Source organism: Kryptolebias marmoratus, linkage group LG3, assembly GCF_001649575.2.
Source record: "Kryptolebias marmoratus isolate JLee-2015 linkage group LG3, ASM164957v2, whole genome shotgun sequence".
In the NCBI taxonomy this organism is placed as follows: domain Eukaryota; kingdom Metazoa; phylum Chordata; class Actinopteri; order Cyprinodontiformes; family Rivulidae; genus Kryptolebias; species Kryptolebias marmoratus.
In genome coordinates, this window is record NC_051432.1 from 13,196,253 (window position 1) to 13,223,680 (window position 27,428).

At 41.5% G+C, this 27,428-nt stretch overlaps 1 protein-coding gene across 1 annotated transcript; it reads left to right on the forward strand.

Annotated features, from left to right (window-relative positions):
• The first annotated feature begins 495 nt into the window (after window positions 1–495).
• Window positions 496–27,422, forward strand: herc3 (HECT and RLD domain containing E3 ubiquitin protein ligase 3). The gene is made up of 25 exons (XM_017409475.3): window positions 496–606; window positions 1,972–2,349; window positions 4,363–4,522; window positions 5,033–5,109; window positions 6,553–6,774; window positions 7,111–7,202; window positions 7,414–7,544; window positions 8,965–9,113; window positions 10,293–10,366; window positions 11,261–11,385; window positions 11,546–11,605; window positions 14,011–14,122; window positions 15,442–15,631; window positions 17,247–17,410; window positions 17,539–17,652; window positions 18,271–18,294; window positions 18,380–18,478; window positions 18,617–18,787; window positions 18,882–19,025; window positions 21,194–21,360; window positions 22,092–22,158; window positions 22,649–22,731; window positions 25,177–25,360; window positions 26,358–26,460; window positions 27,177–27,422. Exons 2-25 carry the CDS (start codon window positions 2,127–2,129, stop codon window positions 27,383–27,385), a joined length of 3,144 nt encoding a protein of 1,047 aa, XP_017264964.1. The 5' UTR covers window positions 496–606; window positions 1,972–2,126; the 3' UTR covers window positions 27,386–27,422.
• Window positions 27,423–27,428: the final 6 nt, after the last annotated feature.

Below are 27,428 nucleotides of genomic sequence, written 5' to 3' on the forward strand. Positions count from 1 at the left end.
CCCTCTTGCTTTTAGGTGACAGGATCTGATAAGTCACGAAATCTCAAATAACACCTGGACTTCCGGTTCAGACAGCCAATCATAGCGCTGCTGCCGGTGTTGCGCTAACGTAGGTATCCCCGGAAAATAATTGCGTCCCTTGTCTCGAGAGCGCACACAGAGCAGAAAACGCATAATATATGAGTACGAAACGACTTCAACCAAGAAAAAAAAATCAGAATAGTTACTTGTTATAATTTATTATGTGTGTGTGTGGCACAGATTTTGGCAGGCGGAGTCACAAGCTCGGCCAGAATCTGTGCACTCTCTTCGAAATTAAGCTAAACAATATAATAACCCACAAGGTCAACAATGGAACAACACTCACAACACAATAAACTAAGAACACTCACAGGATAAATTAAAACGAGTATATTTTTTATGTTTGAAGTCGACGCGTAGCCAGTTTCCAGCTGCGTGCGCGCTCCCGAGACGGAGGACGCACGCATCCTTTCGGGGAGACTTAATTCGGCGCAACACCGGCAGCGATAAACAGCTGTGGCTCTTCCCCGTTTGCCTTCTGAGCTGCAAAACCCAAACGCCCTTAATCAAGATGCATTCGCCAAGGTAAAATTCCCTGCTTTTTTATTATTATTATTTTTATATTTTTACTAAAAACGAACAAGCTCCGCGAGGACGCCGCGTTCCTGTCAACTAGCGACCAGCAGCCATCGAACTGAGAGTCAGTGCTGACGCTTTAGCTCGCTAGCTCCGTCACAGCTTGTGGTGCTTTGGTTCCCTTCGCTCGCTCGGGGAAAATGCCAGTGGAGGGCGGGCCAGCTAGATGTGCTGAAAACTTGTTGGAAGAGCCCATTGAAACACCTGTTCTGACTACACGGGCGAGGCGTTCGTTTCCGTCCACAGACAGAAAAGTAGGGTTAAGCTAGCAGCTAGCAGGCAGCAGCAGCGCGAGACTGTCAACGATAATCCGCAGGTCGTAAACAAACAGAAACTCAGCGGCTTCACGGACAGACGGAGGTGGCAACATGTTGTGACTTTAAGGGCTTTAGGTTTGTTTTGACTTGTGGTATTACTTATGCTGATGCTGCTAATAGGTATTATGTATATTGTTACCCCCAATTAAATTAAATCTCTGTTTCTGATCAAACAAAACGTTAAATCATTGATGACAGTTTGTAGTTTGATTTAATCCACTGGCTACTTCCTTGACTATGCAGGCCGAATTTCCCAGATGTTATTATTATTTTTTTAATCTTTTTAGATTGCTTTATTATGTGATCTGACCAACAATTATCCATTTTTGCCCCCACACTTGAATAATCTATATTAGATTAGTGCTAGAGAGCCTCTAAGATATAACATGTTTGACTTTACTAATAATTTCTTTAATATTATCTAAATTTACTTAGAAACAGATGAAATTAGGAAATATAGGTTTCCAGCACCTTATAAAGTTGATAGTTTTTTTTTAAGTGGGAGATGAATTATTAAAGTTGTGTACACTAAAATGACATTATTTATGTAACATAGTAATTTGCTGAATTTTTTTTTTTTTTTTTTGCTGCTGCTTCAAATTTCATACACGTAGTATGTCTGCATGCCTTTTACTTGTCTCGCTCGTTGCTTTTTGTTGTAACAAATCGGACAAATGGCCTCCAGGCAACAAATTTTTCATTTTTCTGAACCCTGTACTCGATGACACTGATGAATGTATTTGCTTTAAAATAAAACAGCTGGTGACATTCAGCCACAGCTAAAACAGTGAAAATAGACGTGAAATATTCCACTTTATTTAGGTTCATACAGTGTTTGTTAAAACAGATCTGCTCCTCTGTCATAGTGTCTTATAGCTACAATCATCTTTAAATCCAATGCTCTTTTTGCTCTTAATTAACGGCCATTAAAGACCAAACGATATTTTCCACCTTTTGCTGCAGGTGGTGTTTCTTATGATGTTTCTGTGTCCTTCAGGGTTGGACTTTACATGAAGAGGAGGAAGCGGGGCTGCTCTACGGCTTGAAACTTCTTCCCGTCCTCCATCTGGCCATCGCTCGCTCTGCCCCCTCCTCCTCCTCCTCCTCCTCCTCCTCCTTGGTGTGCTGCTCGTTTCCTCTCCTCCCACCGCCATGCTGTGTTGGGGGAATGCCAGGGACGGGCAGTTGGGGATCGGCGTGGAGAGGAACCCCGTGTTCGAGCCGAGGAGCTTCCACGCGTTCAGCGGGCGAGAGCTGAAGGAGGTCGCGTGCGGAGGGCAGCACACGCTCTTCCTGCTGCACGACGGGAGCGTGTACACGTGCGGCTCCAACAGCTGCGGACAGCTGGGCCGCAACAAAGACGCGACTTCCCCAGGTAAGCACCGAACGCCAGCCACATCCGATACCACCAACATCAGCTTCATCATTTTGGATCGGATCATCCTGCTGTGCTGCTTTGTGCCCTCTTTTTTATTGTAATTAGTTTAGTTTTGTTATTATTGCCTGCTGCTGGAGGACAAAGGTGCAGCAATAATGTGTGTGTGTGTGTGTGTGTGTGTGTGTTTGTCTGTCGTGTTTATGTCATGAACCAGAGGATGGATTTAATGAAGCTTTCAGAAAGTAATCACGTACATCTACAACTCATTGATTGTGGGAACCAGTTTTAAAATGGCTGCCACAGCTAACTAAACTTAAAAGACAAAAATTACTGTAATCCAGTCAGTTTTATAGATACTGAGCTAAAATGTGGTGTGGGAGTAGATGAGAATCATTCACAACACATACTCAATACATATGAGTCGTCAGTGACTCAGGAGGTAGGGCTTCGTCCTGTAACCTGAAGGTTGCCAGTTCGAGCCCCCTGCTCTGTCCAACTCAGCCGATGTGTCCTCGGGCAACAGGGCAGAGGGCAGTAGGGCAGCCTCACTTCTGTCAGCCTGCCCCAGGGCAGCTCACCACCATCAATGGGTGAATGACTGATTGTAGTGTAAAGTGCAAACAAGTGCAAGCCATTCACCATTTTACCATTTACCCAAAGTGCCACTCATTGTGTGAGATCTTTGCTTGGATCTAACTGTAGGAGTCAACCATGTCTGTCTGTTAACAAAATATCATGAACCACTGACAGACAGACGTTTTTTTTAATGAGTAATCATTTGACGTTCATCTAATTAAGTCAACCAATTTAAGATGGCCGCCACAGCTAAATGACCCTACCCAACAATGACCACAGCTGTGTCCTTCCTCATCTTGTTTAAATCTCTGGCATGAAAGGCGGCGGGCCGTATGCATTCTTTCAAGGAATGCCAGGTCTTTAATTGTCTACGTTTTGTTGACAAAGAGGACATTAATGATGCATCTGGCTAGTTTCCGTAAGCCTTTTTTTATTGGGTAATAACACATAAAGAGGCCTAACAAACACACTAAAGCTGGACCTGCCTTTTTAGCGAGTAGATGGTGGTTCTGAATGTGAGGTGAAATGCTTTTTGCAGGTCCGGTTGCAGTTAATATCGTTACCTGCACTTTTCCAACCCGATTTACAGAAGATCTGCAGCTCACTGTAACGTGAACATGACCCACATCACACGGCTATTAGTCAAAGGCAGAACCCGGTTTTATAAAAAAGCGGACCATCGTTTGTGTTTGTTTTTTTTTTTTTTTTCTGTGTGGAAGTGTGCGTGGGTTGTCACAATGTTCAGGCATGTGGGTGAGCTTGTTGTAACAATAAAAACAACATAGGTCTGTAGAACCTGAGCAAATAAACAGACCTGTTTTTTTTATTTTATTTATGTTTTAAGTCTTATTGCATTACAAATACTCATTCTATAGGCATTTGGTTTCTTGGTATACATCTTTTTCTTAAAATGTTTAAATAAACTTCCTACATTACACATTTAGGGGGGGAAGGTAATTTAATTCATAAAGCACATTTAAAACAAGCTGTACATAAAATAGTAAAGAAAATGAATATTTTAGGCTCATCTGGAACCACAACATCAACTGTACTGTATAAGGGGATTTTTCTATATTTAGTTTTCGTCGATTAACGTCCACAGCAAGAAGTTCTTGCTGTTTTTGATTATTTGTTCTGTGTGTCCTCTTCTTATATGTCACCCGTTTTATTTCTCAGAGCAGATGAAAATGTATATGTCTGTGTAGTGTAAGTGTTCTAACCTTTAGCTGTTTGGGTAGATGGAAAACATTCATGGGACAGAGCGTCTTTGCTAAATTCCTTCTGCGGGTCGGTTGTTTGGGGGCGTTATAAACGGCTCTACTTGAACAAGTCAGGAAGTGTCACTCGTGTGTCGTTTCAGTTTTGTAGCTGGAAAGATGCAAAAAAACACATTTGCCTCTGTGTCTGATAATATTCTCCTCCTCCTCCTGGCAGAGCTGGTGGTGGCTCTGGATACCCAGAAGATAACGATGGTTTCGTGCGGTCGGGCCCATTCCATGGCGATAAACGAGCAGGGTCAGGTGTTTGCGTGGGGAGCCGGCGAAGGGGGACAGCTGGGCCTGGGAGCTGTGGAGGCAGCTGTTCGGATTCCAAGGTGACCGCTTGGCTCGACGTGAGGGGAATGTAACTTTCAGCTAGGGGGTGACAGAAAAACGTCCACCCTTCTTATTTTAAAATTTTATTTGCCAGGAAGCCCAAAATCCCACATGCCGTTTGCCAGTGTGCCGTTTCTCTGAGTGTAATTGGACACTCTTTGTTGTGGACATCTGGTAAAGGTGTAAAACCTCCGATGCATCACTGAACAACATTCTGCACGATGTGTGGTGAAAGAATCTTGCAGCTTAAGTGGCTTAAGTGCTGCTTAATCACAACTTGACTTGTTGAACTGCTAAAATCCCACCAAACAAGCAATAATATGAAAATGTTTCCCCTTCAAAACCTCATCGACTCATCTCCCTAAAGCCTAACAGAGAATTACTGGAGAATTATTTTTCAAATGTGTTGTATTGAGTTTTAATGAATCCAAGCCTTTTTGTGCATTAAGAACTTCAATCAGAATGTCATATATTTGTAATTAAAGCTGTTTTTTTTCTGTTTTCTTCAGGTTGGTGAAAAGACTGTGTGATCACAGCATCTCCCAAGTGATGTGTGGGAACCAGCACTGCATGGCGCTTTCTAGAGGTGTGAAAAATACAATCTCCCTATAAAAGAGCCGCTCTGTTCGTATCGTGGATCTCAAATCCATAGATCGCGTGTTCTAATTCTGTCTTTATTGAACCAAATTTGTAATGTACATCACAAGTTGTCTTTATGATTTTTATCTCCGGCCATCATAAAAGACTCGAGATAATCTGATTGTCTATGTGTGCATGTGTTTAAATGTCTTGTCTGTTAGCAAAATATCTCATGAACCAGTAGACGAATTTTCTCGAAGCTCTCAGAAAGTATCCACTAACTGTACGTCTACAACGGATTAACCTTTTGGATTCAACGCAATTTAAAATGGCTGCCACAGCTAATCGACCTTAGCAAACACAAAAACCTGCGATAACTTTGTCAGTTTTCCGGATATTGAGCTGAAATCTGGTGAGGTTGTAGCTGAGAGTCATTCCCAACACTTGCTTCGAGCGCTAACTGATTGCGCCTGATCTTGGTAATATTGTGTCCGATCTCACGGAACGTTCTTTTCAAGATTTGACTCAAAATGACTGTAACTCGGTCTGTTATTTTTCCCCAACATATGCCCTAATAAAGCTCCTGTTTCATGCATTCAGACAAGTGGTAATGAAGTGACGGGGGAGTTTGTGGCAAAGAAGTGAAACCTGTCCGGTCAGGGTAATGTCTGCTGGGAAAAACACTTTTAACCACAGTGTGCATTTCACTCTGAGTGGAGATGTACATTATATTACCAGGAAAATGTTGAACAGTTTTTCTCTGAAGTCCGACGCTCTTGTTTTCAATCCAAAGTGTTTAACTTGAACCTGTTTTTTTTCCAATAGGCCTGTGTGAAGCACTGCTGTGTATTTTGTGTCTTCTGAGCGTTTGGCGGCGATAATGCGCCTTTCATTTCCAAGAAGCGGGAAGGAATTTTGAGGGGAAGCAAAAACAATATGCTGCAGGGAATGGAAACCGCAGAGTGGCTCGTTTTTGGGTTGTTCCGAAACAACCTTTTCCCTCAAAATTTCATAGCGGTTAGAGCAAACACCGTTTTGTTTTTTTTTTTAAATTTTCAAATCATGACAATTTTACACTGGACTGCTACTTCAACAGGGACATCCTAGTCATCATGTAAACATTTCTTTTCTTTGTTGGAAAGGCTTTTTTATGAGTTACAGCTAATAGAAGGCAAAATGAAAATTAGATCCATTGTGCACACAGAGACACGGATCACGCTGTGTAGAAAATACTTGTAGTATTTGCTTAAGTAAGTGTAAAAATATTTAAAGTTTGGGTTGTTTTAGACGGTAAAAAGTCAGCGTGGCTGACTGGATAGCTGTCGGCTTGGATGTCTTGTCAGAGAGCTGTACGTCCCTTTGAGCAGGTCTTTGTGCAGCTGGATGGACCGTTTTAGCATATATTGAGCTTATATTCTGTGTGTGTGTGTGTGTGTGTGTCCTCTCTCAGACGGCCAGCTGTTCACGTGGGGCCAGAACACCAACGGGCAGCTGGGCCTGGGGAAGGGCGAGCCCAGCAAACTGTCTCCTCACCCCCTGAAGTCTCTGGCGGGGATTCCCTTGGCGCAGATAACTGCGGGAGGAGACCACAGCTTTGCCCTGTCCTTGTCCGGAGCCGTGTTCGGCTGGGGCAAAAACAGAGCGGGACAGCTCGGTCTTAATGATAAACAAGGTGACAATCAGCTGGTTGTACAGCCTGTCTCTTAAGAAGAGATAAATATACGTCAAACTGGAAGAAACGGTGTTTGTTGTAGCAGCATGCGTGCTAACATATGACTAATGTGGACACGGTGGTGAAATGACGAACTGAAAATTGAAAGCAAACCTGTAGCTTGATTCTTGTATCAGCTGAAGAATAAACTTTTAGTTTTGTTACCATTTTGGTGCACGCTTCAAACGCCGAAGCTCCAGTTTGGTGATTAAATCTCAGTTACTGTATGTTGGTAGATGCATCAAACTACGAGTAGCGTTAGGAGTTTGAACTGACCGATCCGTTTTGGGTTTTCAGATCGAGCTGTTCCGTGTCACATCAAGTTTTTGAGATCTCAGAAAGTTGTTTACATCAGCTGTGGAGACGAGCACACGGCAGCCCTCACAAAGGTACAAACAAAACGCTCCGTACTGAGGGATTTATTTTCTTCTTTCACTTTCGCTTGACATGCTTCGCTACGTCTACAGCCACAAATTAACCCTTTGCTAAATAGTTCTGTTTGTTTACAAAGATGTTGATGCCAACTGATCAGTTACTCTATAATAATCTAAATCTGTCTGTAATAATAAAACATCTGATACGGTGTTGCTATTGTGGCAGGATGGAGGTCTGTTCACGTTTGGCGATGGCTCGTGGGGTCAGCTGGGTCACGGATCGACCAACAACGAGCTTTTACCGAGACGAGTGCTGGAGCTCATGGGCACCGAGGTGTCCCAGATCACCTGTGGCAGGTAAACGTCTGAGTCGATGCGTGCTGGGGAACGATCAGCTCATAATTCTGGATCTCACTGACTATTTGGAGACACAGAATTGAAAGAAAATGCACAAACTGTCACTTAGAGTCACACTGAATTGATATTTAAAAAGTTTAGGCTAAAATTTGCCAAGAGTTTGCAAACAAATCGAATAAATCTTGTGCAAATTCTCATTTTATTCACAATTTTGTTGTCGCGCCTTCAATATTTCACACTTCAGTTGTCCCCCGTCGTAAGAGGGGTCTTGGAAATACCCTCCATCCACCCGTCTGTCTTGTGAGCTGGATAACTTGAATAATAAGTGAGGTACCTGCTTCCTTTTTGGTGTGTGGATGTGTCTAGGCACAAGTAAGGTCACCATTGAAAATTGGGTTGCCTTGTCAAAATCCAAGTTGGCCACCACCATATGTGTAAACCCGCCACTACATTTATTTGAGGAAACTACAGTTTTAAGCAAAGTAAAAACTAGAAAGCATAATCTCCTCAAATGATTGGGGTGGCTGAAGATTAATCTATCGTGGCCAGAGCCTCCATCGGCCACCCTCTGGCTCCACCGCTGCGCCTGGTGGTGGATAAAATGGCTCCCTCTGATCGCCAGGATACGTCCCCCCTGACAGCGAATTATCACTACCATAGCGCTACCCTCAGCGACGAGAGACATCAAGGTACCACTTGTTTCATAGGTGGACAACTCCTTCACTCACATTTGTTCCACTTTGTGACTTCTGGAAACTAAATTAAGAAGAGTTCGAGATCAGTTCCAGGTGCCAGAGAAAAGATTTCTCTTGTAAAATTGTCCAAACATGTAAATATGTTCAAGATTCCAGCGATACAAGAGCGAGGCCCTGAGGCTTTTGTGAGGAAGCTGAGAATTCTCACGAACATCTGAGACATTTTGGAAAGTCCCTCGTGAATGTTGTTCACAGTTTGTCAGCAGCAGTTGCAGCCCAGTGAGAGACTGGCTTTACAAACCAGCCTGCTGACACGATTACTTTCCATTTCTGTTAAAACTTCCCAAAACGTTAACCAGCGTCAGTCTGTCTGATCAGGTTTTCATCCCCTCCATCGGTCAGTTTACAGACTTATTTAACATTAACAGTAACACAACTGTGAAATAGTTTCGATCTGGTGATCCATTTTTATTTAATCTACAACTTTTCTTCTTAAGATTTTAATCATAACACTCCCATGATGGTCCTACATTTAAGTCCTCCACTAAAAAAACCCCACAACATCTAATAAAAACAAAACTCACAAAGGTGTTATTTGCAACCATGTTTATTGCTGGGGTTTAAAATTGCAAATTTTCTGACGATAAAACAGCCAACTGAAGAGTGAGTGTGTGTTCCTCTGCGTGATGAACCTCGTTTTTCCTTCTTTTTTTTTTTTTTCCCAGGCACCACACATTGGCGTTAGTGCCGTCTTCCAGCGTGGTGTATGCGTTCGGCTGTAACAGCCACGGCCAGCTGGGTATGGGACTACTGGGAGACTCAAGGAGCCCGTTTCCTGTCAAAACCAATTTCCTGGCTGCAGCTCTGCAAAGAGGTGAGCAGGAGATTGGTCTGTACATGTCGGGGACTAAAACGGCTTCATTAAAATTGTCCGACTGTTAGTTGTGACTTTTTCCTTTTGCGTGCACATCACGAAGGTGAACCCTGCTTGATGTTCAGATGTGCTAATGCAGCTGCTATGAACATCTTTTCTTAGATGCAGAAGTTATAATTTCTTTATCATTTTACAAGAACTATATAACACATAACTTTAGGAAATATCATACTAATTAATTTTTAGGCGTAGGAATCTGTAGGCACCTCCCGCTTTGATTCAGAGGGCTGCGATGTGATAATAAAATCATTAAACTTAAATGACTGTGGCTTATTATACATAAATAAACACTAGTTTATATATTATCATGTCTAATAAAGAGTAGACATTACCATCTACAGAGAGGAGAAAGACCTTCTCTGTAGACAAAACATGAGAAATGATAACAGACCTCAGAAAACGTGCCCCTCTGCAGCCTCTCTACATCAATAGGAGGTGAAAGGAGCAAACAGCCACAAGTTCCTTGGTCTTCATGTATCATCGAGCCTGAGCTGGACCTTAATTACCGCAGCCATAGTGAAGAAAGCCCAGCAGTGACTCTAAGTCCTTAGGAAGGCAAGGAGGGAGCAGTCACCCCTTCACTCGGGCCTACAGAGGAGTGGTGCCGGAGCTGGTATGGAAATACCACCCGGACAGAGAGGAGCGCTCTCCAGAGAGTCATTAAGACTGCAGAGGGGATGGTTAGGACATGATGGTTAAGAAAGTTCTGCCACGATGGTGAAACGGACGGGAAGAAAGTGAGCTCAGTCTGGCCTCGCTGCTTTCCGGTCACCTTGACGCTTCTGCTGTGAGACTGCAGACTGTTGGCAAAACAATCTGCTTGAAAATCTGTGTTGAGAAATGGTTTCTGCACAAACAGAGCAGTGTTTGTTTAGAGGATGCATCAGAAATACGGTCTGTTTGCTAATTTGAAGATGTGTCACCGGAGAATCTTATTTTATCGACCGTTGACTGAAAACTCCTCAAACGAGCTTTTAGTGCTTCTGTCCTTATTTTGTTACGGCTTCATCGTGTTATTTTCTGTCCCTTATCACAGTTTAAACACATTTAATTCAAATTCAAGCTAAAATGCATTAAAACACGAAGCTCTTATAGATTGTTTTGTTTTTCTCTTGCCAGAATCAAAGCGATATATGGTGATTAAAATCATCTGTGGAGGAGACCACAGCTTCTTATTGTACTCCAACGAGCAGGTACAGGATTCAAACTTTTATTTTGTCTCAGACATGTTTCAGGTTAAATGATTTCTAATCTGTGTCGACTTTCTCTGCGATCACTCTTCTCTGCTGATCGCCACATTAAAAAAATCAAATAACTAGTATACTTTGAACGTGCAGTAAAGATTGTATTGCGTTCCTGTTGTTTTCTATGTTGATAAGAGAAACTATAAAATATAATGTGGCACAGACAGTCGGGTTTTATTTATAGTTCATTTGGAAACATTTGTTCACTTACATGTTTGGAATATTCTCTCATTTTTAATGTTTTTGTTGACACTTTTTTCTATAAAAATATGCTTTTAGCTGCTGTAAAACCTGCTGAAGACTCCATGGGACTCACAGTCTATGATCTGTCAAAGTTTAGCACCGACAGGTTTCCCCTCCAAAGACCAAAAACATGCATGTTAGGTTAGGTTAATTGGTAATTAGGTGTGAGTGAGAGCGTGATTGGTTGTTTGTCTCCACGTGTCCCTGTGATGGACGTGTGACCTGTCCGCGGTGTCCCCCGCCTGTCGCACATTGACTGCTGGAGACAGGTACCAGCTCCTCGTGACCCTGAAAGGAGAAGTAAAAGAAAATAGATTAATGCAGGTAGTTTTAAACCCGTTTCCTGTTCAGCGTTTTGCCACTGGGTGGCGCTCACGTCCAAGCTTTGACCCGTCCATGCAGAGGAAGTACTTGTTGAGCCTAAATTTCAGGCAGTTAATCAGGAGTGTATGTTTTAAAGATGTAAAGCCACACAATATTTAGACGTCGGGTGCAGCTTATTTATTTCTCTGAGGAATTAGACAAAGGTGAGACTGATCTGCTTCACACACACTGCAAGTGTGTGTGTGTTTGTGACGGTACCTCTGTTTGTCTCTGCAGAATTCGGTCTCCCCAGAGGACTTCAGAGTGGTTAATATTAATAAAAGTCTCTCCCCCATCAGCTATGAGAAGTTAAACTCGTGGAGGTTAAAGCTGATGTACAACACAGACTCCAGTGTCGCAAAGTAAGTCAGAATTTCTCTGATTTTAGATTTCTCTTTTTTTTTTTCCCTTCCGGTTCACAAGTTGATTTGTTTTACACAAACCACATTTGATACACTTTGATAGCCGTTCCAGCCAGCTATCGTAATTGTTTTTTGTGTTTTTTCATGTGTCTGCCTGCAGTGATATTGTAATTCAGCTCTCCTCCACGGCTTGTTGGAACGCCAGCTTCTTGGACCAAAGGTACACAAACTTCCATCTGCGTTCACTCTGACTGTGCCTGATTAAAATCACCCAAACTCCATGATTATCGCAAACATTTTGTCAGTAAAAATCGACAACAATTGTAAAATAATTCGAACAAACTGCATGTTCTCTTTGACGAGATGATAATATGCCATCAGAGGCCATCATGCTTCTAGTGTTTAATTACTTTTATTTGAATAGTTTTTTTTTTTTAAGTCAGACTTGGAATTGAGTTGTTTATTCTGTTATTTAAGCAAAAGGATTTCAGTAATTCCTCAACTGTTGAGAGGTTTAGACTGACAAAAAACAAAACAGAAAGTATTCAGTCAGAAAAGGCTGCTTGAAACCTGACTGCAGTAACATTGAAGGCCTAGCAGTCCTTGAAAGAACCCACATCGCCCGCCGCCTTTCATGCCAGAGTTTTAGACTCAGATTATCTCATGTTGACAAATGATTTAATTGGAGGTATTGATCAAACCTTGAAAACTTATTATATGCGATATTGTGAGAGGTTACACTCAGATGTGTTCGGAATGACTCTCAGCTACAACCACATCAAAATTCAGCTCAGTGTTTGTGAAATTTACTGTATTATATCTATTTTTGTGTTTTCTAAGGTCAGTTGGCTGTAGCGGCCATCTTAAGATGGGTTTTGTCTAAAGGTTTATCGTTTGTTGAGGCCCACTCAGTGATTATTTCCTGAAAGTGTTATAAGAATCTGTGTGGCGGTTCATGAGATATTTTGCTAACAGACATACAGGGAGGCTCCAAATAATTAATGTCAAAAATATAAACAAAGATCTTCCACGATCTGTGAACACTCATAATATGCGTCATGGATCAGCCTCAGCTACAACCACACCAAATGTTACATCAGGATCTGTAAAATGAACTGAATTGCAGCCATTTTTTTTTCTTTTTTTAAGGTCAGCTGGCTGTGGCAGCCATCTTGAATCGGGTTGACTCTAAAGGTTAATCAGTCCTAGGATGTGCATCCAATAATTACTCTCTGGAAGTTTCTTTGAAATTTGTCCAGTGGTTCATAAGATATTTTGCTAACAGGCGCACACGTACAAAATCATTCTCACCTGCGCTTTAGTGGCTGGCAGTAATAAAGGAGAAATGAGATTTTACTGCGATAAAAGAAGCCTTCCTCTGTGAGAAAGGAAAATTTTTCAAAAGTTTTATTGTTTCGGCAGCCAAGTGAAACACACAAGGCCTTTGTTTTGTCTGAGGAGTCACTGGGTTCATCTTTTTACGTGGAATCAAAACACCTGAGAAGAGATTTCGCTTGTTCTTATTCAGCAGAACACACACACACACACACACACACACGGCTGCCTGCTCTGGGAAAGATTTTATCTGTTTGGTTATGAAATCCCTCCGCTACGCCGTATATATATTTATACATCTAATTCTTTTACCTCCATGAAGGTCAGGGTTCTTTAGAGCGAGTCCATCAACAGATGCTTATCCTGTCCTGGGAACGAACTTCACAGGTCAACAGAACTCTGCAGCCATCTGAAGCCAGTATCACCGTGTGAATTACAGAGTGTAGGTTAGGTTTTATATAATCAACAAAAAGAATTAAAAAAAAAACGAAGCTAAGGGCAGGTTTAAGCCAACAGGTTCGATCAAATAAAACCTCTGTGGAGGTGTTACGCTGCAGCTGCAGGAGCTGGATGCAGCAAATCTGGCTCCAGTCGACCTTCTCGTACATCTATTGTCAATAAATAATAAATATTATTACATGCTGGGTTCAAAATTTCACATTTCAGCCTTTCATAACTCAAAAAGTGACGTCATTGTAGCTTCATTCATTTGTGTTGCAAAGAGGACTTGGGGAAAACAATTTTGACTTTGATAAAAAAAAGTCCATTTTTTATTTTTGGATTATATTGTCATAAATTTATCTGAGAGAGTCATCATGTAACCAGCTCACTGTGAGTCACAGTTCAGCGGTTTGTTGTATGTTGAATATTACCTCAACATCGGTGTTTTGTGTTTGATGAGTAGCCTCCACAGAGTGAGATCTGATGGGTTTTGTGTTATGGTTAAATAAAACCTTATCTCTAAGAAAGTTCAGGTTTAAACTGTAAACAGCATTAGTGTGCTTATGTTGAGGTTGTTTTTTATTTTAATTTTTTGCCGGTTTCGTTTGAGGCCATGTTCTGGTTGTTTACATCTGTCGGTATCGCCGACATTCGAACCTACCTGCTGACGCCGTGCTCAGAAAAGACGACCTTCAGCGCAGTTCTGTAGTTCTGTGAACCCGACTCACAGCTGTGCCCAGATGCTCGTTTAATACGTTTAATACCCGGCCACTTTTAACCCCCCCCCCGACGTGAACTCCATTTTAGGTCCCGTTTGAGATTTCAGGCATGTTTTGTTTTGTCTCTCAGTGATGACGCTCATTTCAAAACCAACCCCAAACTCCCAGGCATCGATCTCAACTCTGTCAGAATGCTGTTCGAGGCTCTCAGCAGACCGGCCTTTTCTGGACTCCGGGAGCAGGTATGATTCATGTGTTGTAACTGGATTCTTTATCTGTTCGACCTCAAGCCTTAAAAGGCAAACAGGCTTAGATCCCCACCGAGCCACTGCTGTTTAATTAAAACAAGGCAGCAACGAAGGAAGAAGCCATATTTTGCTAATTTAAAAGATTTGAAGGTGAATGCTAACCGTCCGCTGACTTTTATGCCAGAGTTTTACTTCAAGAGTGGCTTCTGTTAAGAAATGATGGCAATGTAGCCGTTTTAGTCAAACCTTGAAAATAACATCAAACACAATCTCACACGATATTGTGAGATGTCACGCTCAAAGTGTGTGTTGGAAGGACTCTCAGCTACTACCACATTACGTTTTAGCTCAATATCTTTAAAACTTACTGATTTTTAGTCATTTTTGTGTTCGCTCTGGTTAATTAGTTGTGGCAGCCATCTTGCTTTAAACTGACTCCAAAAGTTAATGACTTGTAGACGTACATCCTGTGGTTACTCTCAGGAAGTTTCATTAAATTCTGTCCAGTTATTCATGAGATATTTTGCTAAAAGCCTGAAACACAGAAATAAAAACGCCATCATCTGCCTTTTGCGATGTGGCAGTGGGCGACAATAAAACATAATTTGGTTTGCTAAAACGAAACGACTATTAAGTTATTTTGTCCCGGTTAAAGGAATTGTAAATTAGTTCCTGCTTTGTCAAAGCTATCGCTGCCTTTTAGTTTAAAAAGTATTAAAATTCTGTCGGAGTTGTTATTTGAGACACTTTGGCGTTCGTAATTGTGAATGTCCTCTGAAACTGAAGTGTCCTTTTTATGTGTTCCTGCTTCATAAAACAGCTGGGAAATGAGAAACCCTTCGGCGCAGTGCAGCACTTCCTGTGGAACCGCTGGTTTAAAAAACCACGTGCTTCTGAGTTGTTTTGAATGTACATCAAGTTCTTCCACACACATGGAAAAAAAAGAAAAAACCCAGGACTGACTCATAACCACTATTTATGGCTGGGTAATGTTAGGGTTGGGAATTGTTTCACTGAAGCTAATATGAATTTATAACCAGCGGCTGAACTCAGGCCTCAGCCCAAACCACTAAAAGCCTCTCCCAACCTTTTTCTTTTTTTTTTTTTGAACTCTTATTTTCCTCCCACCGTCTTGTGAATTCAACTTATGTTACAAATAATGCTTTAAGGTTTTTACTGGTGTAAATTTTTTAATCCCGCTGCTCCTTTTCTCAGTGTAACATTTGTTTGTTTTCGGCTGCACAGTAAAATGTGTACGGTAAATATCGACCTTCTGACCTCTGTGTTTTTGTTTTTTTCCGCTCTTGTTTTAGGCCACCAAGAGCTTTGAGAGTCTGCTGATCCCTCAGCTGCCGCGCTCCCCTCCTGACGTTGAAGCCATGAGGATCTACCTCATCCTGACAGAGTACCCGGCCCTGCAGGACTCCAAGAACTACATCCGCCTCACCATTCCCCTGGCGATGGCTATCCTCCGGCTGGACACCAACCCCAGCAAAGTATTGGGTATCATATTTCCATGCACATACTAAAACTGTTTTTTATACTAATCAAGTCATTTGAAATCGATGTCGTGAGTTAGAAATTACAACCCCATTTCCAAAAAAAGGCAGGAGTGTAAAACCTAAATAGAAATAGAATGCAATGATTTATACATCTTCTAAACCCACTTTTTATTCTCAGTGCTGCTTAGTAAATATTAAACGTTTAAACCAATAAATTGTACAATTTTCAGGAGGAAATAAGGTCATTTTTATGATTTTTATGGCAGCAGTACATCTCCAAAGGTTGGAATGGGGCCATGTTTCCCTCTGCGAAGCCTCCCGTCTTCTCTGAACAGCCTGTAAACTTCTAGGAACTGAGGAGAGCAGCTGCTAGAGGTTTTGGAGGGAAATGTTGTCCCATTTTTAGTCTCATGTACAATTCTGGCTGTTCAAACAGCCCTGACTCTTTGCTGGATGGTTTTTTTTCATGATGCTCCAAATGTTATCAATTATTGAGAGGTCTGGACTGCAGAGAGACTAGTTGAGCATCTGAACTCTTTATGTTTTATTTTTTTTATCTACAAAGCTGTGATGTTGTTATGGATGCAGTCTGAAAGACGCTCGGCGTTCCCTGAAGAAAACCTCAGGATGGGAGCGTTTGTCTAAAACCTCTTTAGACTTTTCTGCAGTGAGGGTTCCTTTCAGGCACTAATGCACCCCCATACCATCAGAGAGGCAGGCTTTTACTGTTAACAGGCTGGATGGTCCCTCTCCTCTTTAGTATGGAGGACCTGCAGTTTCCAAACCAAATTTCAAAAGTTGATTCATCTGACCACAGAACAATTTTCCACTTTTCCTCAGTCCTTTTTGATTCAAAATTACCTTTTTTTATTTCTTTAAAATAGTACAAATCTTAGTTTAAACATTTGACATGTGTGCTATGATTCATTGTGAATAAAACATGAATTTAGGATTTATAAGAATTGCAAATAATTTAATTTTTAGCTACATTTTTACACAAACCTTTTTGGAATTGGGGTTGCACACGAAAGACGTAATGATGTGAGGTCACAGATTGTACAGTAAGCAGATGGGTCGTCATCCATATCCATGTTTGTGGTCAGTTATCCCTTTTTCAGATAAACACACACACACACACACATACACACACACACACTTGTCTTTAAGCAGCAAATGAAGCCTGTGGAGGAGTTGCTGTCAGTATTGATGTTTTGGAAAGTGTTTTTTTTTTCTCCAGATAAAGCCGAGTTAACGGATTGTCCAGGTCCTTTTATTACGAGAACCATCAATAATCACAGAGAAAACATTGGAAATACCTTTAAATATTTTCTTTTTGAACTGAAGTGTTTGTTTTTAATATAAGAGACGGCAGATTTTTAGCATTTGGTTTGTAAGGTTTTGATGATTTGTTTTTATTTTTTATTTGGTGACACCTTTTTGAGAGGCGTTTTTTCACAAGACCTCACTGCAAAAATGAGGAAATAATTTTAATTTGTGAAGAACTGTAAAGAAAAAAGTAAACAAATAAACCGGTTGTTTACCAGTCTTGGGTGTTACCACACATTGAGGAGAAACTGTAAGGCTGAGATGAGTTTTCTTCTTGATTCTCCCGGCAGATAACTGGTGGTGTTTTGTGGACGGCAGCTTCTTCACCAGAATGGTTGACACGTACAAGAGCATCGTGGTTTTCATGCTAACGGGAGGCAAGACGCTCCTGGTGCCCATGTTCTACGACAACTACTTTCTGGCCACGCTGCGGCTGCTGGAGAAACTCCATAAGGTATCGGCGACTCAGCTGTGCGGCATTGAAACGGGGAAACGTTTGTTCGTTGCTCGGACGGTTCTTTGCGGTCGGTTTCTGCTGACGTTTTGAGGAATTTGAGCCGGAGGTTTGTTTGGTGTTGCCAGGTAAACCTAAAGGCCAACCATGTGGAGTACAGCCGCTTTTATATCCCTGACATCACCAGCCTGGTGGACATCCAGGAAGACTACCTCAAATGGTTTCTGAGTAAAGCTGAGATTGTGAGTAGAATGTTGCAGTTCTGTCTTTGACATCAGCATTTGATTTTGGGCGAATGCAGCTCTCTGTAGATTTGAATTCATGTGTGCTTTCTGCATCTGACCCTACAGACGGGCTTTTGTAGACTAACTCAAATGTTTGAGGGACTTTTAGGGGTCTAAGCCCATCCATGCATCCAGCAGAGCATGGAACCCTGTTGAACCTGTTCTTTTTTTATTATTATTATTATTATTATTTTTCATTTTTATTTTTCGTCCTTAAATAAAAGTCAGACTGCAGCCCAGACTGCAGAGAGTTTTAGGATTATATTTACACGGTGGTAACTAGGGCTCGCGTATGCCGCTCAAAAAAATAATCAGATATGTCCACCCATAGGTGGCGCTATCATTATGTTTTTTTTTTTCATTTTATTAAGTAACTTCTAAACTGTAAGTTGCACAATTTAAGACCTTATGTCTACGTGTTCTCTGCATGTAGGGCACATTAAAGCTCAACAACCACATATCTTTTAAGAATAATACTTTAGTCCATCAGTAAATGATAGATCTTCCACTAATTATTTTTATATATTTCTAAAAAGGAATGTTGAACATTTTTCTCTCTCTCGTTTTGATTTCTAGAAAGTTGGATCATCCCCTTCGCAGGTAGTCAATTTTTTTTTTTTAGATTCATTTTCTGAGTCTTTTAAATAATAACAATGTAATACAACACGTGTCATTTTCCCTGCAGAGTGACTTTCCCTCAGTAAACCTTTGTGCCTTCCCGTTCATCCTGAACGCTCAAGCCAAGACTACAATGCTGCAAACAGATGCTGAACTGCAAATGCAGGTACCTGCTGTTCACAGAACCATAGCGTTGAATGTGTTTCAGGCTGTAACAATGCTTAATTTAAACACTTACAAAAATAGTTCCTATTTGGTGTAATTTTCTGTTTCTTTCCCACCTCGGCCTGTAAACGCCACCAAGATGGCTGTAAGCGGTGCAAACCTGCACAATGTCTTTATGCTGCTCACGCTCGAACCCCACCTTGCTAGAAACCCATACCTGGTGCTCCACGTGCGCAGAAACCATTTAGTGAGCGACACGCTCCGTGAGCTCACCATGTACTCCGATGTGGACCTCAAGAAACCACTCAAGGTCCGTAAATTAACCCTGACTCCTTAATTTCAATCTGATAAAAATATTAGTTTGCTTTCCTTCCTTTTGATTGTGTTCTTCTGACTCCTACCAGGTGATATTTGACGGTGAGGAGGCTGTGGACGCGGGCGGAGTAACGAAGGAGTTCTTCCTGCTGCTGTTAAAGGAGCTGATGGATCCCGTTTACGGGATGTTCACTCACTACAAAGAGTCCAACCTGCTGTGGTTCTCAGACAGTGTAAGTGTGTGTTTGCTCAGGCCGTATCCAAACCTTCTTTTATCGCTACTGTGTTATGAATCCACTGAAACAAAAACACACAGGAGTGGCCGACCACAGCCCAGTCCATGCTAACGGGCAGAGAATCTGTGGTGCCCTTAGTTACTGCCAACATGGCCGCAGACCATAGATTTCTGAGGGAAAAGCCTAAACTCATCCAATGAGTCCAGTGTTTTTGCCAATAGTTGTTATAATTATCAGAACCTGAACTTCAAAAAACATGGTATTATTTTATAGGTCAATATTATGCTATATTAACCCGTAACTTATTGAAAACAATCTTTTTTAGCTTTTGTCTGTCTTGTACATTGTGTATGCCTATTTATACTGTTAGAAAAATGTTCATAAATCAAAAAAATATCTATGCTTTACTTGTTTTATGGGCAAAATATATATGCTTCATAGTGAATTAGTCTAAAAGCTCGACAAAAGCTCAGTTATTTATGTCCAAATACTGAAGTTCATGTTATGTAAGGCCTGAATATTTTCAGAATTATGAGGGAAAAAAAGACTATATTATAAAAGCGTAGGTTATTAAGTGTAATTACCTACAGACACTGGTAGCAGAGCTCTGGTTAGACAACGTAAACAGAACTTAAAGGGCACTTCTTTGGCTAGAATGATTACAGCCCAGGTAATTTTATCTCTGAGTTTAATACTAGCTAACTGCTATGTAGTGACAGGCCTAAAAAAAATAATTGAACCTTACAAACTAATGCTTAATCCATTAAAGGGATCACTGACGTTTATTGTACTTCTTGTTCTTTATGTATGTCGAAGGTAAAGGCACACTGGGTCAACTTTTTGCAGCTTTTTGTCTCTGCTGATGCTTGACCAGGCTTGGTGGAAGGCTCAATACAACATACTCATCTCCTGTTTTCACAACATGCATCATATATGTTTATTTAAATCAAATAAGATTGTTTCTATACGTTTTTGGACTGGTGACACAGCATACTGCACGTATGAGGCGTTAATGTGTGGCTTTGACATGTAAATGGTGCCGAATGATGTGCACAGCACCTTCCAAGATGGCAGCCACTCAGCTCGCCTAGCACCATCAGTGGCCATCCCAGTTTATTTCTATTTAACTGGGTAAATCATGCTCAACCCGTCTGTGTTTGAAGCCTTTATTGTGCTCTGTTACAACAAGATCTGTTGAAAAAAGCCCAAGAAACGAAGACAAATATATATCCTTTATTTTAGTGAATCCAGTGGCCTTTTGTTGACACTTTTAACTTGCTTTTAATGAGCCTAAAATAGATGTGCAGGTAGTTATTTAACCCCCATCTGCATTTTCCAAGAAGAGCTGTTGTCTCTGTAGTGGTACAGATTGATGCTACATGTCAGTGGAAACATGCAGGTTTACAAAACAAACACCTCCCTGAAATAAGAGCAGACTGTGAAACAGAACCCCACAGGCGCAGACTGCTTTTCTACCTTCGTTTTTTTAATCTTAACATCGATCTGATAGTTAGATTAATACAGACATTCATTGTCCTCACAGAACATCCTGCTAACTTTAGTGACCTTTTCCTGTAGTCCCACTCTCAGCACAGTTTTTTTTTTTCCCGTCTATTTCTGTATGATTGTCTTAAAATGTGTAATTATTTTTCCGTGAAAGTTGTTTTCCATATTTTGCTCTGTCCTAGCATGTATTGTAGAAAAGAAATGGATAATAATACGGAAAAATCAAATTTCTAATCAATATTTCTTCGTTAGCAAAATGATTAAAAAACAAAAAAACTGAAAGCAAATCTTTCGAATAGGTAATGCACTACTTAAGAGTTTTAAAACAATTAGACTATAACAAGACTCTTTGGCTTTGTCCAAACTGTAAGAAAATGAAAAAAATGGGATTCAGATTTAGAAAAAGTTAAATGTAAACCATAGTTAACTGAACAGGAGAAAACGAGGCGAATCAAAGAAAAGCAGTCATGGATGGTGGCTGGTTGGTTGAAAGTGATGTTTGTGCCAGAAACAAACGTGATGGAGCTTTTGTTTTGCACAAATCCATTGAAACATGTTTTTAAATTGTTAGATATGACTCTTTTTTTTTTTTTTCTTGCTCAGACAGCTGAACAAGCTAAAACTGGTTTCTTAAAATAAACCTCTGTGTGCGTCTCCAGTGTTTCGTGGAGCAGAACTGGTTTCACCTGATCGGGATCATCTGCGGTCTGGCCATCTATAACTCCACGGTGGTGGACCTGCACTTCCCCCTGCTCCTCTACAAGAAGCTGCTGGACGTTTTACCCACTCTGGACGACTTCAAGGAGCTCTCGCCCACGGAGGCCAGGTACTGGGTTTGCTTTCGTTTTTCCGACGTGCTACAGCAGCTGGAAGCTTTTCATCCAGATCTCATTCTGATCGATGTTTACTTCACAAACCAGACGACGTAGAGCGACGAGCAGCGGCCCGGGTCCTGCTGTTCAAATGTGCGAATTGTACTCCGCAGGTTTGTCATCAGAACGCAGAGTGTGTTTGGCATGAATCACCGGCGACTCGTTGAGTTTAGGAGCTGTAAAACTGACTGTTTCTCCAGATTTAGAGCAGGGATTCTCCTCAGATGATTGTTGATTCTGAACCGAATCAGCTTGGAGCTCCACAGACGACACAACATAAAAAGATACATAAATGTGTAAACAGCTGTTTTTTCTTTTTAAATCTTGACTGTTTCAACAGCTCAGTTTCTAATCACTGTAGGCATGGCAGCTCCAGCTTCATTGTTTTTTTTTCATTGTACTTTGACCTTATCTCCATGGCAACAACGCTCCATGCTCGTTTACTAATTGGCTTTCTTTTCCGTTTGGCCTCTCTCCGTGTTTCCTGTGTTTTGGTCGTAAATATCCAGGACGGCTGTGTCAGGGAAATGATGTCTCGGCGCTCCGTCTGAGTCATTTCCTCTAATCTAACAGACAGAGTTAAATCTAACACGTCTGTTGTTTCACTCCAGCCTTGCATGATGGTTTTTGTTGTCAAAGTTGATATCAGTGGTCTTCGTTAATCACTTTTATTTCCCGTTTACAGGAGTCTACAGGAACTTCTGGATTATGAAGGAGGAGACGTGGAGGAGACATTTCTTCTCAACTTTGCTGTGCGTTACTTTTTATTACCTGTTGTTGATTTTCCTGCAAACATGAGTCAGACTGAAATAGACTCCACGTTTGCTGTGTACTCCTGTTAGAACTGGGAAGTTTTTAGACCATTTTTAAAATTCCCCAGATTTTTCCATAAATGTGACCTAGTACTTCCTGTGATAATCACAGAAGGCCTAAAAGAGGATCAGGAGGACTCAGCTTTAACAAATGAGGCAACCTGGAAGAATCGTTTCTCAGTCTTCTGTAAAACAAACAAACAAATAAATAAATAAACAGCTTTAACTCCAGGATGCTGGGCTGTCGCCGTGTAGGAGGTATTAAAGTAACATCCCTGTCGTGGTAAAGACTGTTTTTGCATTTTAACCGAATAAGCAGATTACCTGTCAGTGACAGAATATTAGCCAATTTATCCGTGAACTCCAAAAGTGTCATTTCTGTTTGTGTTGTTTCGTTCAGCTGCAGTATTAAGATGTGTTTCCATCTTAGATCACCAGGGAGAATTATGGGATGATAGAAGTCAAAGAGCTGGTCCCCGGAGGACAGAGCATCGCTGTGGACAAAAACAACAGGTTCGACCACCAAGCTGACATCTCAGTTCCCTTTTTTACTCCTTGTCGCATTTGAAATGTTTTTTTTTTTAGTTTTTTTATTTAGCGTTTTACTACATCACACCGCGTACTCTCCGAAAGGCAACAAGATGTCAAAAAAGTAGTTTGTTTTTTTCCTCCCCTCCACAGTAGGCAGCCTGTTGCTCATTTAGAAGTGAAAATCGATGATCCACCCAGATGGCATTTCTCTGAGCCACGTTGTTTTCCCATCACACCCACTTCATGTTTCAGTCCTGTCCTCGTGCCAGCAGCCCTGATTTCAGTGTTCCTCGGAGAGCTGTGGGTCAGGCCGTGTCGGCATGTCTGGCAGCTTGTGGTGAACAGATGGTGGCGAGAAGAAAAAAAAAAAAGGCTCCAGTTGTTTCTTCAAAATCCCCCCGACAATCAAACATGGAAGTGTTATAAAAGAACTGAAACAAACAGCTTCTCCTCTGCACACACGTCGTTTTAGCCTAAAGGTTTCGTTGTGACTTCTGTCAGCTCAAGTTTATCTCAAGGTTTTTTTTTTCTTGTCTGATAGTCTGATAACTTTTTTAAAAAAAGCCACATTATCTGAGTAATATGGGCTGAAGAGAAGCAACACAATACAATATATTTTCCCCATCTCAACTGGTTTTTGAGCATTTTCCTCCTTTTTTGACGTTCCAGCTTCACCAGGTCACTGGAACCTCACGCCTCTTCTGTTTTATATCAAGAATCTCTGGAGAACTTCTTTAAATTGGCTTTGACGTTTGTCTCGACTTGAGGAAGACCTGGTTAGAGCTGTGTGGCTAAAAGTCACAGTAACCTCACAAAAAGTATTTGTGGTCGTTAGTGAAAGGTTTTTTTTTTTTTATTAGTCTGGACAGAGAGGGATGTCAACTCCAGCTTTACGCATTCATAAAAGTATGCAAATATAAAATGGAAATCCACGTTTTCTAGTTTAAGGTCATGTTTCTTTCTGGGTTAAAGTTAAAAAAACTATTTTCAATCTATAAAGATCACCTGACAATAAAGGAATAGTTCAAACGTTTCGGAGCAGGATTCTGTGAAAAGGTTATGAATGTTTTTTTTATCAAACCTGTTTGAGCAAACTGTTTGGAGAAGTAGTTTAACTCTAATAAATTAACAAGCGAACAGCTAACCAGAGCGGAGCCGAGACCAAAGTAGACCGCTGCCACCTCAAAACAACTCCAGTCTCAAAAATGTCATATTGACTGACACAAACATTATTTTATAAACCGTTACATCACTGTTTATTTCACATTAATTTGTTATTTGCCAAAAAATAAATAAAAAATCAGTAGTAATTAGCCAGCACAAATAGCAGCATCAGTGATTCACTGTAGTTTGTGAATTGAATTTTTAAAATGGCAGCAATCCTCTTTTGATCTGGGACTCGCTCAGACTCGTTGTCAGAAATAAACTCCCAAACTCAGGTCGTCCATAGAGCTATCTATAACAGGTAAGATATTAATTGTTCATAGCCTTTTCACTGAAACCCACTTCTAAAGATCTGAACTGGAAGGCATCACAAAAAAAATTCTGAAAAGTTTGAATGAAAATGTAAGTGAATGCTCAAACATCAGCATCTCAACCTCTTGAGGAGTTTCGACTTTAAGGATGTTTATATATTCAGTACCAGACAGAGGTTTGGACACACCCCATGACTGATTTTGATTAAAAACTCATCGGCCACTTTAAAAGGAACGCTGTTCAACGGCTTGTTAGCATAAATAACTTATCAGCCGATCACGTGGCAGCAACTCGATGCCTTTAGGCGTGCAGACGTGGTGAAGACGACCTGCTGACGTTCAAACCGAGCATCAGAATGAGGAAGAAAGAGGATTTAAGGGACTTTGGGAGTGGTTGTTTGTGCCCAAACGGGCTGGTCTAAGTATTTCAGAAACTGCTGATCTGCTGGGTTTTTAAATGCATAACCATTCTCGATAAAATTGAGTTTACAGAAGATGGTCTGAAACAGAAAAAACATCCAGTGAGTGCATTTCAAACTTGATATTTTAAATCAAACGTTTGGAAACACAGCTACTGGTTTAGGTGTTTGAAATAAACTGTGTTGCAGGAAGACTGCCTCCATAATGATCCAATCACCAGCGGATCCAAAACATCTCTAAATGTAAATTGAATCTATTTAAGCAACTTGTGCATAAAGGCTTCAGTGGGATGGAAATCAGCCGAGCTCAGCCTGCACACACAGAGCGTGTAGATGAACTCCTGTTAGTCTGCAGAAAGCGTTCCAGTGATGTGGAGAGACCCCCGCAGGGACGGACACAACGAGAGAGGAAGCCAGTGTTTACAGTCTGGATGAACCCTTTTCCCCCAGAAGCCGATTCTGAGGATGCACCTGCTGAGCGGAGCTAATCGATCACCCAATTATTTACTCAAACGTGTTCGTTTGTGTCTCAGGAAGGAGTTCGTGGAGGCCTACCTGCGCTACGTGTTCTCGGACTCTGTGTCGGAGCAGTACCTGGCCTTCTCCTCGGGCTTCCTGAAAGTGTGCGGCGGGGAGATCCTGTCGCTGTTCCAGCCCTCCGAGCTGATGGCGATGGTGGTCGGCAACAGCAACTACAACTGGGAGGAGATGGAAAAGGTCAGTTTCTGACCGGCTTCCTGCGCAGCAAACCCACTCTGCCAGCGGTGCGCTTTCCATTTTAGGAGCAAATCTTTTTTATTTTTTTTTATTTTCACGCAATCACGAGCCTAAGTCTTTAACCCACCGTGATGCAAGTGATTATTACGGTTCTCATTTCATCTGCTTTTCCTACAATAAGATGGATTGCAAAATACAGTACATGGTGAACAGAAAGAGTGACTTGTTTTATTATACTTTCACTCAAAAATAACCCAACTGTTTTAATTCTCCAGCAAACCATTTGCAGAAGCTTATTTTTGACCACTTAAGCATGCTAACATGGTCACAAATAAAACTCTTATACAGCAGTAGCTAGCTTTTCTTGCCTCCAAAGCAGGATTAGTTTCGGCCCCAGTTGGAGTTGCATGAACATAACTCTTCACATCCACCAGTTTATTATGCACTTTTAATTTATTTTTACTCCTATTGAATAATTTAATTCTGACAAGTGATGCCTTCTGCTGCAGACAGATCATTGTCAGCAGGTGGATGTTTTCAAGTGCCATTTTATTTATTTATTTTTTACTCAAAATGCTGAAGACAGCTGTGGGGTTTTCGTCACTGCTCGTCTCGTGGTGACGTCAGTTCAGTGTCGGAGAGTCTTCAGACCCACAAAGACCGCCGGGATTGTGTTATGCTGCAGCTGGTCGGTGATAACGAGTCGTAGTGACTCATTATCATACTTTTTGACCACAAATTTAAACTGCCTGCTGACATTACAGGTTCAGAGTGTCTCTTATGGCTCAAGGAAGGGAGGAAAAACCTGAATTTGTTGTTTAATTCTTGTTTGTTGTTATTAGAAGACACTGAAGAGGAATTGTGACCAAAATGTTTCATTTTATTATGGTAAATAGAAAAAAGCTGCATACAGCACGGCATGTCAGGATTTTTGTTTTGTTGACAGATAATGTGACTAAAATCTGTTTATTTTATAACTTTTACTGCTTCTTTGCAGAACGCCGTTTACAAAGGGGAGTTCACAGCGACTCACCCAACAGTCAGATTGTTCTGGGAAGTTTTCCACGAGTTCCCTTTGGAAAAGAAGAAGCAGTTCTTATGTAAGCATTTCATTGTCTTTTTTCTTGCTCAGTCCACATGCCGGCTAAATTATGAACCTTTTGCCCTCAAGTAATAAATCTCAGGTTGTTGCTGCTGCTTGAGAAAAGACTAAATAAGGCAGAGGAGCAGCAGATCGACATGGAAAAGCCTCAGCTCTTGTAATGGCAGAGGTTGATGCGCTTTATCCCCCACAAAATTAAACATTCTTTAAAGGCAGGAAATATGTTCTGATTTTGTATGAATTTGACTTTTTTTTTTTTGGACAATCTTTCTGTAGTTGCACGCTGGTAATCCAGGTTGGGAAGTGTTGCTGTAGAACAGTGGTGTCCAATCCTGGTCCTGGATGGCCACTCTCCTGCATGTTTTAGGTGTTTCTCTGCTCTGACACACCTGATTTGAATGCCTTAGTGATTAACAGGCTTCTGCAGAACATAAAGATGTGCTGAGGAGCAGGGAAACGACTAAAACCTGCAGGATGGTGGCCCTCCAGGACCAGGACTGGACACCCCTGCTGTAGAAACAAATGTTTAGCTCGCAAAAACTTATTTTTGAGTTTCGCTTGGGCTCGGTTTGTGTTCAGAACTAGTACTTTTTGTTTCAAAGGTTCAGATTTACACTGATAGGGGGGAAAAAGGCAGCTCGGGTACATCAGATGTTTTAAAACCGCTTCTTCACCGTTGGCTTTAAGTCCACCCTCTGTGTCTCTGGGCTGCAGTGTTCCTCACCGGCAGCGATCGTATCCCCATCCACGGCATGGAGAGCCTGCGCATCGTCATCCAGTCCACCACGGCCGAGGAGCACTACCTGCCTGTAGCCCACACCTGCTACAACCTCCTCGACATGCCCCGCTACCAGACCAAAGAGATCCTGCGCCGCCGCCTCACCCGGGCCGTGGAGCAGTACGAGGGCTTCAGCCTGGTCTGAGCGGAGTCCCGGAGGAGCTTCGATGCACTTTAACAGCAATACC